We start from the raw sequence: 20,207 nt of genomic DNA, 5'->3' as shown, positions 1-20,207 counted from the left end.
ATTTTCTCATCTAATCTATGTGGGAAAACTATTTAACAATACTTGGATGCAGACCATTCTGGTAAGGCATATTTAACTTTCAAAATACCAATGTTTGTTAAAAATATTGTAGAAATCTTTCAAAGGCAGAAGTATGGACTTGAATTGTTTTTCAAAAGGCCAGGAAAAGAATAATTTGGGCATTTTAAAAGTAATATTTACTGTAAATTGTATAGTAAAAAATGAGGTCTGCAGATGCTGGAGATCACAGCTGAAAATGTGTTGCTGGTTAAAGCACAGCAGGTTAGGCAGCATCTCAGGAATAGGGAAATCGACGTTTCGAGCATAAGCCCTTCATCAGGAATGAGAGAGAGTAGCCAAGCAGGCTAAGATAAAAGGTAGGGAGGAGGGACTTGGGGGAGGGGGCGATGGAGGTGGGATAGGTGGAAGGAGGTCAAGGTGAGGGTGATAGGCCGGAGTGGGGTGGGGGCGGAGAGGTCAGTAAGGAGATTGCAGTTTAGGAGGGCAGTGCTGAGTTGAGGGAACCGACTGAGACAAGGTGGGGGGAGGGGAAATTAGGCCAAATTTTGTTGGTTGGAATGTAGTTCGGAGTCCGTGTGGGATCAGTCGGTTCCTTAGGCAGGTGCTGAGGAAGGAGATGTGGCTGTGGTAACGAGTCTGTTTGAGAACGTGGCTGAAGAGTTTCTGTGCAGAGGAGATGACCTGGGGGGTGCAGTGAGAGAGAGACTCACTGAAATCCTTGTAGAGGGAGGAAGAGAGCTTCTTCAAGGAAGGCATCCTTGTAAGAGGATTCGCAGTAGGTTAAAATCTTCGAGTAAAAAATGGTATAGTCAGAGTCATTTAGCATAGAAAGAGACCATTTGGTCCAACCAGACCATGCCGACCATTATTCCAAACTAAACTAGCCTTATTTGCCTGCACTTGGCCCATATCCCGCCATACATTTCTTATACACTCACTTATGCAGAATTGCCCTTTGTCTTTTTTTTAAATCTTTTTCTCCTCTGACCTTAAAAATATGCCCTCTAGTCTTGAAACCACTCCCCCCTCTCCGGGGAAAAGACACCTGCCATTCACCTTATGTAAACCCCTCATTAGTTTATAAACCTCAATAAGGCCACCTCTCAATTTCCAATGCTCCAGTGACAAATAGTCTCAAGCCTATCCATCTCTCCTTATAACTCAAACACTCTATTCCCAGCAACATCCTGGTAAATCTCTTCTGAATCCTCCCAGCTTAGTAATACCCTTCCTTTAACAGGCAGACCAGAACTGGACACATTACTCCAGAAGAGGCCTCACCAACGTCCTTTTATTTAAGTCCAAGTAAACAATATCTACCACTCTGCTGTCATAATATTCTTGGATACTTCCTCAAAAAACTCAGAAGTTTGAGAGACATGATTTCCCTGGCGCAACAACATGCTGACACTCTCTAATAATTTCTTGGCTCTCCAAATGCATTTAATTCCTAATTTTCAGAATCACTTCCACAAATTACCCACCACCTAAGTCAGACTTGCAAGTCTACAATTCCCAAGCTTGTCCTTGCACCTCCTCTTAAACAAAGGCACAACATTAGCACCCTTCCGTCATCAGGCACCTCACCTGTGTTTTTAGATGATCCAGATATTTCTGCAATGAGCCCCACAATTTGTTCCCTAACTTCCCACAAAGTCCTGAGGTATATACAAGATCAGGTCCCAGAGACTTAATCACCTTTACATTTTCTAAGACCTCTAGCATTTCCCCTTTTGTAATGCGAATTGTTTGTATAACATCAATATTTATTTCTTTGAGTTCTCTGGCCTCCTTTTTTTCTCCATAGTAAAAACGAACACAAAATATTCATTTAATATCCTGCCATCTCCTGAGGTTCAACACAAAGATGACCTCCTTGATCGTTACGGGGGCCTACTCTCTTGCTCTTAATGAATTTGTAGAATCTCTTTTGGATTATCCTTAACCTTATTTGTCATGTCCTCTCTTTGCCTACTCAATGTACCTCTTAAGAATTCTTCTTTACTTTTTATGCTGCTCAAGAGGCTCATTTGAACCCAGTTCATATATAATACATGATTTTTTTTTAATTCTCGACTAGAACCTCAATATCTTTATTTCATGCATTGTTCTTTAATCGTAACAGACTTACCTTTCCCCCTCAGGAACATACTGACTCTGAACTCTCGTTATCACGTGTTTTCAGCTAACCATGTGGACCAATTTATTTGAAGTCACATATTTGAGGTTATGGCTGTGTGGAGTTGTGGCTGTTTGAGATTGCTTGTTGTTCATTTTGAGGTCTAGCCAACTAAGACCGAAACTACCCAAATTCTACTACTCCCAGCTTTTTGGGAAAAAAAAATCCTTCTTGAGTCTCGAGTGTGACAGCTAGAAAAACTGAAGCATCATCTTCTCTTGAAAAGCTTATAGAAGATGTTCTGTTGACATCCCCTGAACAAATTGCACTTGTCATGACACATGTATGCATGTACCAGGTCCATATAAAAAGCCATGTAGAACATCTCACATCTTAGCAGATTTTCTTCAAGAATCAACAATTATTTAGTTTTTGTTTAATCAGAGCCCCAATATCTACAGAGAAAATGTTTTTATTCCTTGATGTGTGTACAATTGCATATTAGGGGTTGTTCAGAAGGACATGTCTTCATTCTGTCATAGTACAAACTGCATTAATAAATTGTGCATCTTTATTGAATAAGTCTTGTTTTATATTAAATCAATAGTTTTGTTGCTTATTGAAGAAACTTGGTTGATGGATTTCTATTCTGAAACCAATAGATTGGTATGTATAATGGGCCAGAAGTAATAAATTATTATTAGTATTTTTGTATAATAACCCTATTTTTGGGATATGATAGAAACAACTACAGAGAAAGCTTGATTATCCGGCATTTGATTATCCGAATTTCGGATTATCCGAGCAAGATCGCATGGTCCCGAAGCTTGGCTAAACTGTGTTATCCAGCATTTCATTATCCAAACAAAATACTCCCCACCCGTGTCATTTGGATAGTCGAGGTTCCTCTATTTAGTCTGAGAAATAGTGATTCAAGTCGTCTCCATGTGGAAAGATCCTGTTTCCAGGCCTCTTTCAAAGACAACAATGCTATTATTTGTATGATTTGAAATCTAATATTTTAAATCACCAATAGGTGTAACCAGGTGAATTATCCTGGAGGCATTGAGGGCAAGGAAGAATGGAGTGATGAAGAATTTCTTTTTGATGTACCTAAAAAATATTCCATCCGTGAGTAAAATAGCACAGCATTCAAAATATAAATGTTGACTTGCATAACAATGCACTATTTTAGCCAGACAACTAATAACTAACTTCACTCTTGTTTTTAAAATTGTCCACATTCAGAGGACAGAACTATGTTGGTAGGGCTGTGTTTATTGCTGATGTTTTGTTAGCTTCAGCATGTCTTTGACATGCTGGATGTTTTATGGGTAAAAGTGTTAGATAGGGAATTCTAGAATTCTGCCCCCATGATAATGAGTAGCAGGTGTACATGTATGTCAAGAGACTTGGTATGAGATTTGGTGACTGAGCCGGTTGGAAATGGAAAGGCATCGTTGTGGAGAAGCGCATGGGGAATCATAAAATGAATTACTTGCATTGGAATAGTCCATTTTTTCCCTTTCTTGTCCATATTGTGTTGATATATCAGATGCAGTTCGTATTTAATAATGATAAAATCTTGGATGTTGAAGTTGAAAATTCGGCGTAGTGGCACTGATAAAGGAAATGGGAGGGAGTTTGGTCATTTTATGTTTGACATCTAGATGATTTTTATGGTCTGCCCATTTGTCATCTCATGTCTGTGTCCTACAGTTCGCTGGCTCGGGAAAATTCTGTTAATGTAGGGGTTGCAATGTTACTTGTTGTAGAATCAGTTATGAACAGCCTTGTGTCTGACCTTCGAATAAGGCTGATCATTGCCAAAGCAGCTGACATTGCAACTGGCTCATCCAGGATCACAATTATCAAACATAATTGATTACTGAAAATAAAGAGGGAAGCTTAAAGAATTCTTACGGTTGGCTAGTGAGGGTATGAAGAAAGAACAGAAAGTGGCATAAGACGAAATAATGAATTTTACAAACACAAGTAGTAGCACAACAGAACAGAGGTGATTAAAGCTGATGAAGAAATCTAGTGGGGATGATGGACTAACAAAAGGAATCCATTGACAATGATCTAGTGTTGGATCGATTTAAGTTAAGTAGCAGTGAACAGATTGGAATTCAAAAGTGGAAAAACCATGTTGGCCAGTTTTCTGGAAAGCAGTTTATTAATATTACAAGTCAGTGCTAGCATGATCTTTAAAACCAATTATTTTGTCTTGTATTAGTCTTGACATCTCATGTGCTCCATTGAAAATTACACTGCATTGATCCAAGTCCAAGGAAAAGTATACTGTTAATGGCAGGACCTTGAATATCATTGATGTACAGAGGGATCTTGGGGTTCAAGTCCATTGCTCCTTGAAGGTGACCACGCAAGTAGATAGGGTGGTAAAGAAGGCATATAGCATGCTTGCTCTTTTTGGTTGGGGAATTGAGTCTGGATGTCAAGTTGCAACTTTATAAGACTTTGGTTAGGCCACACTTAGAGTATTGTGTTCAGTTTTGGTTGCCACATTTCAGGAAGGGCGTGGAGGCTTTGGAGAGAATGCAGAAGAAGTTTACCAGGATGTTGTTTGGATTAAAGGGTATGAGCTATAAGGAGAGGCTAGAAAAATTGTTGTTGCTTTCTCTGAAATGGTGGCAGCTGTGGGGAGACTTAGTAGAAGTTTATAAAATTTTAACATGTGTAGACGGTCAGAGCCTTTTTCCTAGAGTTAAAATGTCTAATACTAGGTGGCATGCCTTTAAGGTGAGACGAGGAAAGATCAAAGGAGATGTAAGGTGCATGTTTTTTTCTCAGAGTGGTGGAGCACTGCCAGGACTGGTGGTGGAGGCAAATATGATAGGTGCATTTTGGGACTTTTAGATAAGCACGTGAATATGCAAGAATGGAGGAATATGGATCAAGGCAGGCAAAAAGGATTAGTTTAATTTGGCATCATGTTCGGCTCAACATTGCGGGCCAAAAGGCCTGTTCCTGTGCGGTATTGATTAGAGCATAAGCATTTTCTTGCAGGATAGGCTGAAATGTTGCAAAACTGAGTCATTGCACTGTACCATTGGTAAGAAAATATTACAAGATGTGAAATTAAAATTGGAAGCTTCCATTATAACATTGTGACAGGAATTTATAATGGGAAGCATGTGCAAACAAGTAACAAATGAAGTCTTTGTAAAGTCACAGCAAACATTATTAGATTTACTCAGAACAAATTGCAGCCCATTTTATTTATTCTAAAACTTGTTATGATCATTTTTATCAGTCTGATTTAAATATTAGTAACTGGTTATTTCTTTTCTAGGAAATGGAAGAACTTCACCAACAGAGAGTAATTTTTCCTGTTCATCTAAAAGACAGGTAAGTTCCTTAATGTTGAAACCTGAACATGTTGATGTGGTAATATGTGAACTGAAGTTAGCTTGTAGATTGTTTACCCGTTTGCCCAGTTTGAATTTTAAAAATTACGGTAGTGTTTTAATTTTTTTTGAAGATGAAAAAGGAAGTAATATTTATACTAGTAAATAAAACAACATTGTAGTTGATTATTTGATTTACCATTCAATGACTAAAATTTTTAGTTTCAGACTGATTACAGCCATTGGCCATTTTGTGTCTTTTCTGGGTCTTGAAGAGCTATTTAGCTGGTTCCAAGCCCTGCCTTTTCCCCTTTGCCTTGGAACTTTCTTTCTCCTAGGAGAAAGTGAGGACTGCAGATGCTGGAGTCCTCACTGCATCTCCTCCACTTCCCGCCCCTCCAATTGCCACCAGGACAGAACCCCACTGGTCCCCACCAACCTCCAGATACATCATGTCACCCGTCGTCATTTCCGCCACCTCCAAACGAACCCCACCACCAGGGATATATTTCCCTCCCCTCCCCTATCAGCGTTCTGAAAAGATCACTCCCTCCGTGACACTCTCGTCAGGTCCACACCCCCAACCTCCACTCCCGGTACCTTCCCCTGCAACTGCAAGAAATGCAAAACTTGCGCCCACACCTCCCCCCAAGGGATCCTTCCATATCCGCCACAAATTCACCTGCACCTCCACACACACCATTTACTGCATCCACTGCACCCAATGTGGCCTCCTCTCTATTGGGGAGACAGGCCGCCTACTTGCGGAACGTTTCAGAGAACACCTCTGGGACACCCGGACCAACCAACCCAACCACCCCGTGGCTTAACATTTCAACTCCCCGTCCCACTCCACCAAGGACATGCAGGTCCTTGGAATCCTCCATCACCACTCCATAGCAATACGACGGCTGGAGGAAGAGCGCCTCATCTTCCACCTAAGAACCCTCCAACCACAAGGTATGAACTCAGATTTCTCCAGTTTCCTCATTTCTCCACCCCCAACCTTGTCTCAGTCCCAACCCTCGAACTCAGCACCACCTTCCTAACCTGCAATTTTCTTCCTGACCTCTTCGCCCCCACCCCCATTTCGGCCTATCACCCTCACCTTAACCTCCTTCCACCTATCACACTTCCAACGCCTCTCCCCAAGTCCCTCCTCCTATCTTTTATCTTAGCCTGCTTGGCACACTCTCCTCATTCCTGAAGAAGGGCTCATGCCCGAAACGTCGATTCTTCTGCTCCTTGGATGCTGCCTGACCTGCTGTGCTTTTCCAGCAACACATTTTCAACACATTAGGGCGGCACGGTGGCACAGTGGTTAGCACTGCTGCCTCACAGCGCCTGAGACCAGGGTTCAATTCCCGACTCAGGCGACAGACTGTGTGGAGTTTGCACGTTCTCCCCGTGTCTGCGTGGGTTTCCTCCGGGTGCTCCGGTTTCCTCCCACAGTCCAAAGATGTGTGGGTCAGGTGAATTGGCCATGCTAAATTGCCTGTAGTGTTAGGTAAGGGATAAATGTAGGGATATGGGTGGGTTGCGCTTCGGTGGGTCGGTGTGGACTTGTTGGGCCGAAGGGCCTGTTTCCATACTGTAAGTCTAATCTAAAAAAAAACTTTCTTTCTCCAGCCAGTGCATCCCAGAGCACAATCACTTGCTGGATTTTTCCCTCCCTCAAGTCTCTGATTTGTTTACCAGATGTTTTGGTCTGTACCTTTTTAAGTCGTGGCACATTCATATCTACCCTGGCTAGATTCTCGTGATTTTGACCACTTCTTTCACATTTTCACTCAACTTTGTCTTTAAAGAGAATATCTCCAGCTTCACCAGTTTATCCTTGTTACTGAATGCTGTCAGCCCCAAAATAATTCTCATAATTTGTTTGTGCACACACCAATGTCTTCATGACCTGCCCAGAATTAACCACAATGTTCTCGTTAAGGCTAAAGAAGAGTTTTGTCAAGTTTCATTATTACTTCCTTATTTTGAATGGTAAATCTCAATTTCTGAAACCCTGAATCTTGTATGTTTAGTGAATCACATTATCAACCTATCCAGCTATTCCTCTGTTCAGCATCTCCTTTAGAATTGTATATTGCCTTTCCTTGTTTTTTTCTGCCAAAATATATCCCTTCATGCTTGTCTGCATTAAATTTCTCCCAAAGTATTCCCCCATTTCACAAGTCTCTGTATATTCTTTTCAGTCTTTCACTCTCTTCCTCACCACCCTCAATACTTGGAAATTTTGTGCAACTGCACATTTTGAAATTGAACCCTTCACAGTTGAATTTAGGTCATTAATATCATCACGTTAAGCTGTAGCTGTCGAACCAATCCTGGGAAACCCCGCTATGTGCTTTCCTCCAGTCTAAAAGGCAATCTTTTGACACAACTTTGCCTTGTCACTTGGGAAAATTTGTACACATGCAGCCACTATTGATTCTGTTCTAATGATTGCATCTTTGATGAGTCCAATATGTGGGATACTTCTTCAAACATCTTTGGGCATCCACGTGCATCATCATAACATTACTCTCGGCACCTTTCTGTTACTTCACTTAAAAAATGCAATCAAATTAATCAAACAATATTATTCTGAAGAAGTCCAGACAAGCTTTCTTTAATTAATCCACACGTGTCCAAATGACTGCAAATATAGTCTGCAAGTATTATTTCTAAAAACATTCCTGCCACCTGGGAGGACAAGGAAAGCAGATCATAGGAAAAACACCACTTGCAAACTCTCTTTCAAGCTATATACCATCCTCTTTTGGAGTCATGACACTATTTATTCATTCACCAGGCTAAAATTCTGAATCTCCCTCCCTAACAGCACTGTTGGGCGTAGATTAAATTAGATTCCCTACACTGTGGAAACAGGCCCTTTGGCCCAACCAGTTCACACCGACCCTCCGAACAGTAAGCCCCCCAGACCCATTTAGCTCTGACTAATGCACCCAACAGTATGGGCAATTTAGCATGGCCAATTTGCAGATCTTTGGACTGTGGGAGGAAACCAGAGCACCCAGAGGAAACCCACGCAGACACGGTGAGAATGTGCAACCTCCACAGACAGTTGCCCGAGACTAGAATCGAACCTGGGATCCTGGTGTTGTGAAGCAGCAGTGCTAACTGCTGTGCTACCATGCCGCCCCTAAATTTCAATACCTCGTGGACTGCTGTGGTTTAAGAAAGCAACTTACACCTCACTGTCAAGGCAGTCACAGGGGGGCAATAAATTCTTATCTAGGCAGTGACTCTCCTTTGTTTGATTATCTCTTGTTGAAATTGCCACTTGTCAGCCCGAGCTAACTTGTCAGCCAAGCTAGCATGTTGTTTGAGTCTACAGTTCGATTTAGACATCCATATTTGAAGAATAATTTTCCCTGTGTGTTTTTGGAGTCAGGTGCACAATAGAATCACAACATCATATTCTCATAAGTAGAGGAGCATTAAGCCGTTAGCAAACAGATGCCATTGGATGTGCACGGGTTATGAGGCAGAAGTAAATGCTGAGGCCCTTTGCTATGAGAGATGTTTCGTGGGGGGAGAGCTAATGTGGGTAAGGCTTTCTGACATTGGGTGTTTAGTTAGACAAACAGAAAGCACCAAAATGGCAAGCCATGGGAGCCTCACTCTTAGATTTCAATGCAATGGCAATGAAGAGCAACATATTCCATGAAAGGACAGAGCTCTGGACATGAGAATCTTGTGAGCTCAGAAATAACTCTTCCTTATTTTAAATATAATACCTTGCATCTCCTCCCAGTTGAGCAGAACTGTGTGAGTGTCCTCCATTGTCTGAGGGGTCTGCTTTCAGCTGCCTCTGTCTTTCTCAGTTGCTCACTTATGTATTCATCATTCAGTATCATCCTATCCTGTTACATGCAAAGACCCAGAAAGGCAACTGTATCTCAACTGGTGGAATGCATGCCTGGAAGATTTGACAGGTGGCACTTGCTCTTGTGAAGACACAGGAATTGGTCTTCCTCCTCAAATTGTCAAACTGTAGAATAAATAAGATCTGAGAACTAGCTTTTGACATCAGAAGCTTCCACAGCACTAAATGCACTCGGTCTTTGGAAATATGCACTGCAGTGTCATTGTCCACACTTTGCAGTATCAACTCCCCCTCTCGAATAAGAATGAAAACCGAAAGAACTGCAGATGTTGTAATTTGGAGATAGAAGTATAAATTGCTGAAAAACTCAACGTGTTTGGCAGCAACTGTGGAGAGAAATCATTTAACATTTTGGGTCAAGTGACTCTTCCTCAGAACTAAAAAGGATACTGCCTCATTTTCTCATGATCATGTATCTGGACAATCTCCATCCCTTGCCCCTCCATGTCAGTTATATTGTATAAGGTAGGCAGTTTTCCTCCAGTTAGCGACTTTCCTTAGGCATTATGGCCCTTTACTTATGCGAAAGACAATGAACGATAAGTAAAACACTGCTTGTACCTGTGGCTAGGGTAATCAATTCATTGACATTAAATGCATGCTGTCAGTACTGACAATTAATCTTCAGCATTATGCCTCTGAGCCTTGCTGAAGGGTCAATACATGCCCTGGCTACACACTTCTGTGTCAAGAGCAACTTGCATTTTTCGACTCCTCAGTTGCTGATGGCTGAGTGAGTTGCCTGTCATGAGGGCCTGGTATTACATTCACCTTGCCAGAAGAGTACGTTCATTGCATCTTTTCCAGCACCCACCCCAGTTCCTTCTGATCACATTTCATCAGTTCACATTCTGTTTGCCACCTCTGTCTGTGCCTGCTTTTTGGTGTGTAGGTGTAGGTCAGTTTATGTTATCCAGAATTGAAAATTATAATTCCCTGAACCCAGATAAAACTGGGTATAATATATGGATTTAAAGTGAATGTTTTACTCCCTTGATGTTGACAAAGCCTATGCCTTGGGTGTGATTTGTCTTTGCTGAATGAATTGATCCAGAAAGTTGCCACAACTATCATATTCCAAACTCTCTAGAAAAGCTGCTAGAGTTAAGTCCTGATTGTTTCCCTGTATTGTGTGCACGCTTGTGGATATCTTGTCAGTCTGATGCACCTTTCTCACCATTCTCCCACCCACAAAAATCAATCCATCTGCCAATTTACTGTATCTCTCAAGAATGGCATTTGAGCAAGGTTTGCTTTATTTTAATAAAATGTATCATTTTTATGAACATAAGGTTGAACCGCTGTGCCAAGTGTGTCATTGAAAGTCACTAAAGATCACTAGTGCTCAGCCGCTTTGAAATAATCTGTAATCATGACCTTTTCCATTAAGTCTTGATTTATCTATTCTGTGGCCTAATTGGTGAATGGGAGACAAATCTTCTGGCCTAGCTAGTTCAAGCCTTTAAACATTGTACTTATTATGTTTAGTGCAATTTATGTTATGTCCAGTCATGAGAATGTTTCTAATTCGCACTATTTTAAAATCATGTTTTAGAAATGGACAGTTGAAGAAAGTGAATGGATTAAACTGGGTGTAAAAAAGTTTGGATTAGGAAATTGGCAGAAGATCCTGAAACATTACCCATTTTGTGATCGCACAGGTATCATGATTAAAGATCGATGGCGAACAATGCAAAAGCTTGGAATGACTTAAAAGGCGTTATTGAACTTTTTAAACAGTTGCCCTAATTGCCTTGTGTGATATGTAAAACACATTGGTCTTTACTGTCAAAGAATATTGAATATCTACCTAATGTTAGATTGTGTGGAAAGCCATGCCTTTTTCTGTTGGAATTAGTGCCCTCAGGTACCTTCCTTGCATTCAGGAATTGTGGTCTCTGGAAGTTTTTATCTTTGTGTTTCGTAAGTGACATTGTTCAGTACAACTAAGGTGATTGAAGAATTAAGCAAATTTTTATTCTTTCCAGTGAAATGTTTAGTCTTTGTTCTTTGTTTGCTTTAATATTGTGTATTGTATTTGGCTCTTAATATTTCAAATGCAATTGTACACAATACTCTGACATTAACAAATAATCATAAGACAATAAAAAGTGCAAAATCATCCACCAACTTCCCTGTAATCTTTGGACATTAGTCATCTTCTATGGATAAATATCAACAACTTGATCTCCAGAATAAGTGAAAATCCAGCTGTACAACCTTAGCACCAGATTTATGTAAATTTGCATTTTAAAAAATTCATCCGACTTGGAACATTGAAAGTTTTATGATGGTTAGTTGATCTGTAAACAATCCTGGCATTAGTTATGGAGTGAGGGGTTTACTAAATCATGATGGTTGACTCTGCTGGTGAGAAATTAAGTTTTATTAATCATATTTACTTTGCAATGAATCATTGTAGCATTTATGCAAATCTGTCTTCCTCTCACAATAATGGCAGATACATTGGTAACAAATTTCTATTATTAATATTAGACCCCGAAAATGTTCCTTGAGGTACTTGATTGGGAGACAGCAAGTGAATATAATTTCATTACCAGCTACCAGGAAACCTCCAAAAAAAGCTATGGTGGTGATTGGCAAAACTGAATAATTAAGTAAAATTCATATTTTTGCATGTTCAAGTTTTATAATAATTTTATCAATCATTCTGTTCGTCTTTCCATAAAAATCATAAATGGTGACCATGTTTATTCTCATTTAGAACTTATCTGGTGCAAGAGTAAAGTGGCAACAATTTTTAAACCGTGCATTTGTTTTTGAAAATAGTTTTGATACAAACAGTACTTTCTCATTTTTTAGCATTCATTGCAGATAGTTTTAATCATGCCAGTACTCTGCAGGAGTTACTACCCGTAATTATAAAATGTACAAATAGCAGTTAGCTGCCTTAGTTATTTCCAGCTTACTTTTTTATGAAACTAACAAAATTATCTTTTGTACAATGAAAGCAATGCAGATAAGAGTACTTCTAAATTTCTATAATTTAGCACTGCTTTGAACAAAAACGTTTTCACATTTTTAATTAAAACATGTATAGGACACTTGGACGGTATCTGTATACCTTTATCTGAAAGATTGCTTCTAATCTTTGTGGTGTTGCCAGTGGAAATGTGGAAATCTTTTGATTTTTTAAAATCAAAATATCACAATATTTTTAACAAATGAATTGCAAGTCATTTTGCGTTCAATGATTGCTCAACTGATCTAAGATGCACAATTTTCACCATTTTAACCCAGTGAAATGATTTAGGCATGTTGCACCCAAAAAAATGTTTTCACACCATTGTCTTTTACAGGTAACTTTGTTTACAAATATTAAACTACCTTTTCAATTTTTTTTGGTTTTTGAAATGTTTATATCGAGGTCATGATTGGAGAACCATTGAAAATAAATTATATAATTTCACATTGTTGATGTATGCCTTTATTTTGTTTTAGCTCAAGTTGGTATAAGTGTTAATATTTGAATGAAATATAGTATTTTTCTACCCTGTAATCTTTTTGCAAAGACCTCACCTCCAATGAAAATTGTTATCATGGTTTCCTGGAGTTTGTTCCTAGATCTATATCAACTGTAGGTTCAAGTGTATACATTGTATAGCGCACATAGAAAATCTGATGAAATTTGATATCTTACCTAATTCTAATGGTGACTTTCCAATTTATGATTCCCTACTATTTAATTCTTTTTGGTGGGGTAATCATTACAGGAACCTGCCTTAGCTCTACCTTCAACTTATTCACTAACTCTCTTAGTCTAGCCTTATTCAAATAATCGAAGGTTAAAAAAAAATGACTGCAGATGCTGGACATTGATAGTGGGAGATTCATTGATGGAAATACCACTGAATGTCAAGGGACAATGCTTAGATTATTTGATTCTCGATTAGAGTGATGCTGGAAAAGCACAGCAGTTCAGGCAGCATCTGAGGAACAGGAAAATTGACGTTTCGGGCAAAAGCCCTTCATCAGGAATAGAGGCAGAGTGCCTGCAGGGTGGAGAGATAAATAAGAGGAGGGTGGGGGTGGGGAGAAAGTAGCATAGAGTACAATAGGTGAATGGGGGTGGGGATGGAGGTGATTGATAGGTCAGGGAGGAGGGTGAGGGAAGGTAGCAAAGAGTACAATGGGTGAGTGGGGGTGGGGGGTGAAGGTGATAGGTCAGAGGGAAGGTGGAGTGGATAGGTGGAAAGGAAGATAGGCAGGTAGGACAAGTCATGGGGACAATGCTGAACTGGAAGTTTGGAACTGGGGTGAGGTGGGGAAGGCGAAATGAGTAAACTGGTGAAGTCCACATTGATGCCCTGGGGTTGAAGTGTTCTGAGGCCGAAGATGAGGCATTCTTCCTCCAGGCATTGGGTAGTGAGGGAGTGGCAGTGAAGGAGGCCCAGGACTCCATGTCCTCTGTTGAGGGGGAGTTGAAATGTTGGGCCACAGGGTTGATTGGTGCGGGTGTCCCAGAGCTGGTCCCTACAGTGCTCTGCGTGGAGACGCCCAGTCTCCCCAATGTAGAGGAGACTGCATTGGAAGCAACGGATACAATAAATGATATTGGTGGATGTGCAGATAAAACCTTGATGGATATGGAAGGCTCCTTTGGGGCCTTGGATGGAGGTGAGGGAGGAGGTGTGGGCGCAGATTTTGCAATTCCTGCGGTGGCAGGGGAAGGTGCCAGGATGGGATTTCCAGCACCATTCTAATCTAGAATCAAATAAGCTAAGCATTGTCCCTTGACATTCAGTGGTATTTCTATCAATGAATCTCCCACTATCTATGTCCTTGGGGCTTACATTGACCATAAACTGAGCTGGAATAGCCATATAATAGTTGTGTGGCTCCAACAGCAGGTCAGAGGCTAGGAAGTGAATAACTCACCTCCTGACTCCCTCAAGACTATCTAATATCTCTTAAGGCATGAGTCAGGAGTGTGATGAAGTCCCCACTTGACTTGAACTCAGCTCCAACAACATTCTTCAAGCTGGGCATCATCGAGGACATAATCACCTGCTTGATTGGCACACATCCATAATGTTCATTCCCTTCACCGTTGACTATCCATAGTAGCTGTACAGTCTACAACGTGCCCTGCAGAAATTCTCCAAGGCTTCTGAGGCAGCATCTTCCAAGACCATGAACCTAAAAGGACAGGTCATGGGAACACCAACATTGCAAGTTTCTGTCTAAGTTGCTCACCAGTCTAAATTAGAAGTATATTGTCACTTCTTCAGTGTAGCTGGGTCAAACTCCTTTTCTAATGTCAATTTGGGTTTCCCTACAGCAAGAAAATATTTGAGAAAGAAAACTAAAGCAATGCTGACCTTTATATCTAGAGGACTGGGGTACAGATGCGGATGTATTGCTTCAGTTATACAAAACCCTGATTGGATCCCACTTGGAGTACTGGGAGCATATATGGACTATGCACCTTAAGGATATATTGGCCTATGACGGAGCACAACATAATTTACAAGAATGATACCTGCACTTAAGGTGTTAAGTTATGAGAAGCGGTTATGTAAATTTAGGCCTGTTTTCTCTAGGATTTTGAAGTTTAAGGGGTGGTCTGATTAATGTGTTCAAGATATTAACAAGACAGGGTAGCTAAAGAGAAAATATTTCACCTGGTCAGCATTACTAGACTTACGGAGATGTCAGGAAACACGTCAACAAAGGGTTGTATATGTTTTGAACTCTTTTAAATCGGTGTTGATGGACAAATTATTAATTTTAAGTCTGAGACTTTTGTTAAGCAAAAATATTAAGAAATATGAACCCAAGGCAGGTTTGTAGAGTTAGGCCACAGTTTAGCCATGATCTCATTGAGTGGTAGAACAAGCTTGAGTGGCTGAAATGCCCATTCTTGTTCTAACATTCCTAAACGGATTGCAGGAGTTCAAAAAGACAGCTCACTATCATCATCATAAGGACAATAAATGCTGGCCCAGTCAGCGCAGTCTACATCCTAGGAATGAATTTATTTTTAAATTACAAACTGATATTTTTCACTCTGTACCCTAAGGTTCTGTCGACCTGATTGTGAACTCTACCCACAAGGGTATTAGTGAGCTTGATGAGTTTTATGGTTCCAATTACAGGCAATAAAATTTAATATTTAAATTTGGTTATTTAATTAATCACATTTAAATTCTTCAACAATATTCACATTTGAACTCATGTCTTCACATCATTAGCTTAATCACCATGATGCTACAATATTATCAAACTGTGATGCTAGTGAATGTTTTCTTCAATTTTTGTCTTTGTAAAAAAAGACTGAAATTTATGATAGAGCATATGTGACTAATATATTAGAGAACCAAACATGAATTTATGGTGATGACAATTTATCCTCATTAAATCAAATCTCTTAATAAAATTAAGCTATGCAGTGTGAATAATATAAAATTATGACAAAAAAACTTTCAGACTTGTTTTAGTTTATAAATTGGGCTTTTTGTTTGTTTTCAACAAAAGATTTATGATGGATCTGAAAACAAAGAAATCTTGCCCTCTACTGGATCAAGTTTATTCAGTGTTATATACATTGAAAGGTACAGTTGACTGCAGTGACAAATTGAGAACATCCCCATCCTAGAGCGCTCAAATAGAGAATTCTTACACATTATGAATGTAACATTTTGAGAGATTGAAAGCAATGGATGTTGCATGCTAATTTCAAGTGCTATGTTTCATAAGACCATGAGTACAGAAGCAATATTAATCCAGTCAGCTGTCACAAAGCTATTCCCTTGTTTTTTCTAAAAGCTGTTCCTTGACTCAAGGAGACCTTGTCCTTGATTTTTTTCAGGGGGGCAATAAACTGGGCTGGGCTCCAATCAGTCTGGTTTGGTACAAGAGATGAAAAGGATTTTGAGAGGCCTTTTGTTTCTATGTAAGCAGATGAGACTTCAGGCCAAAGTGGTTATGTTTTAGAAGTGACCTGTATAAAGAAAGGGGAGTGGTCAACTCTATCTAATCTATCTCCAGATAATGTTCACTGTACACATATTCAAACAAATTGCAAGCCCTGGTCTGGGGCTGCCTGTTTAAGAATGTGTTGAGTCGTCTGGCCTACTCCATAACAGCCCATCAAGTTTGCTGCACCATTGATCAAGACTGATGTTTATCAGCCCCTTTCCCCTGCCTTCTCCTTATAACACTTGATCCTGTTACTAATCAATATCCTATCTATCTGTTAAATACTTTCAGTGACTTGGCTTCTGCAGCCATGAGTTCCATCGTCACCATCTTCTGGCCGAAGATATTCTGCCTCATCTCAGTTTGAAAGGGTTGGCCCTTTCTGAGGATGTGCCTCCACGAGTGGTAACATTTCCTCTTCATCCATACTATCAAGGCTTCTTGGTAATCCTGTAAGTTTCAATCAGATCAACCCTCATCCTTTTAAATTCCATCGAGTACAGACCTGGAGTCCTCAACTGCACATCATATGACAAGCCCTTCATCTTGCGATCATTCTTGTAAACCTCCTCTGGATCTCCTCAAACCGCAGCACATCTTCCCTTACATACAGGACCCAAATTACACTCAATATTCCCAATATGGTCTGGCCAAAGCCCTATACAGCCTTATCAGTACATCTCTGCTCTTGTTACCTAGTCCTTTTGAAATGACTGTTAACAGTGCATTTGCCTTCCTAACAGCAACTGAACCTGCATATTAACCCTAAGAATTCTGAACAAGGACTCCCAAATCCCTTTGTGCTTCAGACTTCCAAAGCCTTTCCCGGTTTAGAAAATAGTCTGCACCTCTTTTTTTTTTCCTAATTCACATTTTGCCACATTGTGATCCATCTGCTTGTTTGCTAATGCCTCTCATGTCCTGGTCCTTCTGTAGATTCCCTCCTTCCTCAACACTGCCTGTCCCGCCACCTATCTTTGTGTCATCAGCAAACTTAGCAACAATGCCCTCAGTTCCTTCATCTAGATCATGAATGTGTAGCATGAAAAATTGTGGTCCCAACACCGATCCCTGTGGAACTCTACTCGTCATCAGCTGCCACCCTGAAAAAGAACTGTTTATCCCCACACTCTGCCTTCTGCCAGTCAGCTAATCCTCTATCCATGCAAGTGCCTTGCACCTAACGCCAAGGGCTCTTATCTTATTTAGCATCCTCTTGTTCAGCAGTTTGTCAAAGACCTTTTGGAAATTCAAATAGACCACATCCACTGGTTGTTTTTGTCCAACTTGCTCATTTCTTCAAAGAATTTTAACAGATTTGTCAGGCATGACCTCCCCTTGCGAAGTTCCTCTGCCATTTCTTTGTTTCCCATTACTACTTCTCCAGGTTCATTTTTCCAGTAGTTCAAAGCACCTCATACATTCTGAATATCTAAAACAGAAATGTCTTGTAATCATTTTTTTTCTTACTCTCATTCCATTTTCTCAATCCTCATTGTCAACTGTGGCCTTGCCGAAACCCCTATTTACTAATAGGCCTATCATTAGTTCCAATCCCCCACTTCTAAAAATAACCGAATTGTAGATTCCACACCCTTTCCATTAGATTTTCTGGAAGTAAACTACAATGTGCCTATTGAGCACTAACGTGAAAAGGAAAATTAGGTGCAATCCCTCAAATTGATTTGTGCTTGTCTACTTCATTCTTCAAAACCCTTATCACCTCCATGGAACCAAATTTCCTGATCACCACTTCATCTTGGAGTCATAGAAGTTCTTTGGCACATTGAGTCTGCACCAGTCAAAAACAACCACTGAACTATTCTAACTCCTTTTCTTTCCTCTTTCTACACTTTAACGAGGAGGTGCCAGTGTTGGATTAAGGTGAACCAAGGTTATAGTCCTGGAACTTTTGGACTGCTAAGATTTAACAGCAATCTGGTTTTGTTCAATACATTGCGTCAGTTGTATGACACTTTGATCTTTTGCTATAAATTATGTGTCCTATGATTCTCTTCCACTGGCTACCTGATCAAGGAGCAGCACTCTGAAAGCTTGTACAGTACTTGCAAATAAACCTGTTAGACTATAACCTGGTGTTGTGATTTTTAACTTTCTGCACTTTGTCATCTTCACACCTTCTCTTCTACCCACACACTCCCTCCTTCCTTCCTTTCCAATCTGATCCCTTATCCATCCTTTCTTCTTCCCATTTCCCTTGCCTTTTATGATTTTTCTCCATTCTTTTTCCACTGGTTGGTTTCCACTCTCCTTTCTCCCCAGTCCTCTTTCTCCTCTCTTCCCCCGCTCTCCCACAATTATTCCCCCCTCTCTCTTCCCCTCCCTCTCTCTTCCCCCCTCTCTCTTACCCCCCTCTCTCTTCCCCCCTCTCTCTTCCCCCCTCTCTCTTCCCCCCCTCTCTCTTTACCCCCTCTCTCTTTACCCCCTCTCTCTTCTCCCCCCTTCCCCCCTCTCTCTTTCCCCCTCTCTCTTCCCCCTCTCTCTTTCCCCCTTCCCCCTCTCTCTTTCCCCCCTCTCTCCCCCCTCTCTCTTTCCCCCCTCTCTCTTTCCCCCCTCTCTCTTCCCCCCTCTCTCTTCCCCCCTCTCTCTTGCTCCTCTCTCTCTCTTCCCCCCTCTCTCTTCCCCCTCTCTCTCTTCCCCCCTCTCTCTGTCCCTTCTCTCTCTGTCCCCGCTCTCTTCCCCCCTCTCTCTTCCCCCCTCTCTCTTCCCCCCTCTCTCTTCCCCCCTCTCTCTTCCCCCCTCTCTCTTCCCCCCTCTCTCTTCCCCCCTCTCTCTTTCCCCCCCCTCTCTTTCCCCCCCTCACTTCCCCCCCTCTCTTCCCCCCTCTCTTCCCCCCTCTCTTCCCCTCTCTCTCTTCCCCCCTCTCTCTCTTCCCCCCTCTCCCCCTCTCTCTTTCCGCCCCCTTCCCCCTCTCTCTTTCCCCCTCTCTTTCCCCCTCTCTTTCCTCCTCTCTTTCCCCCTCTTTCCCCCCTCTCTTTCCCCCCTCTCCCTCCCCCTCTCTTCACCCCCCTCCCCCCTCTCTTCCCCCCCTCTCTTTCCCCCCCCTCTCTTTCCCCCTCTCTTTCCCCCCTCTCTTTCCCCCCCTCTCTTTCCCCCCCTCTCTTTCCCCCCTCTCTTTCCCCCCCTCTCTTTCCCCCCCTCTCTTCCCCCCTCTCTTTCCCCCCCTCTCTTTCCCCCCTCTCTTTTCCCCCTCTCTCTCTCTTTCCCCCTCTCTCTCTTCCCCCCTCTCCCCCTCTCTCTTTCCGCCCCTTCCCCCTCTTTCCCCCCTCTCTTTCCCCCCTCTCTTCCCCTCTCTCCCCCCCCCCTCTTCCCCCCCTCTCTTCCCCCCCCTCTTTCCTCCCCCCTCTCTCTTTCCTCCCCCCTCTCTCTTTCCTCCCCCCTCTCGCTTTCCTCCCCCCTCTCTCTTTCCTCCCCCCTCTCTCTTTCTTTCCTCCCCCCTCTCTCTTTCCTCCCCCTCTCTCTTTCTTCCCCTCTCTCTCTTTCTTCCCCTCTCTCTCTTTCTTCCCCCCTCTCTCTTTCTTCCCCTCTCTCTCTTTCTTCCCCTCTCTCTCTTTCTTCCCCTCTCTCTCTTTCTTCCCCCCTCTCTCTTTCCTCCCCCCTCTCTCTTTCTTTCCTCCCCCTCTCTCTTTCTTCCCCCCTCTCTCTTTCCTCCCCTCTCTCTCTTTCTTTCCTCCCCCCTCTCTCTTTCCTCCCCCTCTCTCTTTCTTCCCCCCTCTCTCTTTCTTCCCCCCCCTCTCTTCCCCCCCTCTTTGTTTCCTCTTTTCCCCTTTTTCATTGGCTTTTCTGCACTCATTTTCTTTCCATCCCCCTTGAAAATATTCATTTGTGTAGA

At 41.7% G+C, this 20,207-nt stretch overlaps 1 protein-coding gene across 2 annotated transcripts in view; it reads left to right on the top strand.

Annotated features, from left to right (window-relative positions):
• terfa (telomeric repeat binding factor a) overlaps positions 1-12,842 on the top strand; it is a 55,833-nt gene extending 42,991 nt beyond the window's left edge. For both annotated transcript variants that reach the window (XM_060837624.1, XM_060837622.1), the window contains 3 exons: positions 3,177-3,271; positions 5,457-5,512; positions 10,968-12,842. In XM_060837624.1, coding sequence (XP_060693607.1) covers positions 3,177-3,271; positions 5,457-5,512; positions 10,968-11,126 — 310 coding nt within the window. In that variant the 3' untranslated portion in view covers positions 11,127-12,842. The remainder of the gene's footprint in view (positions 1-3,176; positions 3,272-5,456; positions 5,513-10,967) is intronic.
• Positions 12,843-20,207: the final 7,365 nt, after the last annotated feature.

This window comes from Hemiscyllium ocellatum, chromosome 17, assembly GCF_020745735.1.
Source record: "Hemiscyllium ocellatum isolate sHemOce1 chromosome 17, sHemOce1.pat.X.cur, whole genome shotgun sequence".
In the NCBI taxonomy this organism is placed as follows: Eukaryota; Metazoa; Chordata; class Chondrichthyes; order Orectolobiformes; family Hemiscylliidae; genus Hemiscyllium; species Hemiscyllium ocellatum.
Note: the sequence above shows the minus strand (reverse complement) of the source record. Positions and strands in the feature narration are given on the sequence as shown.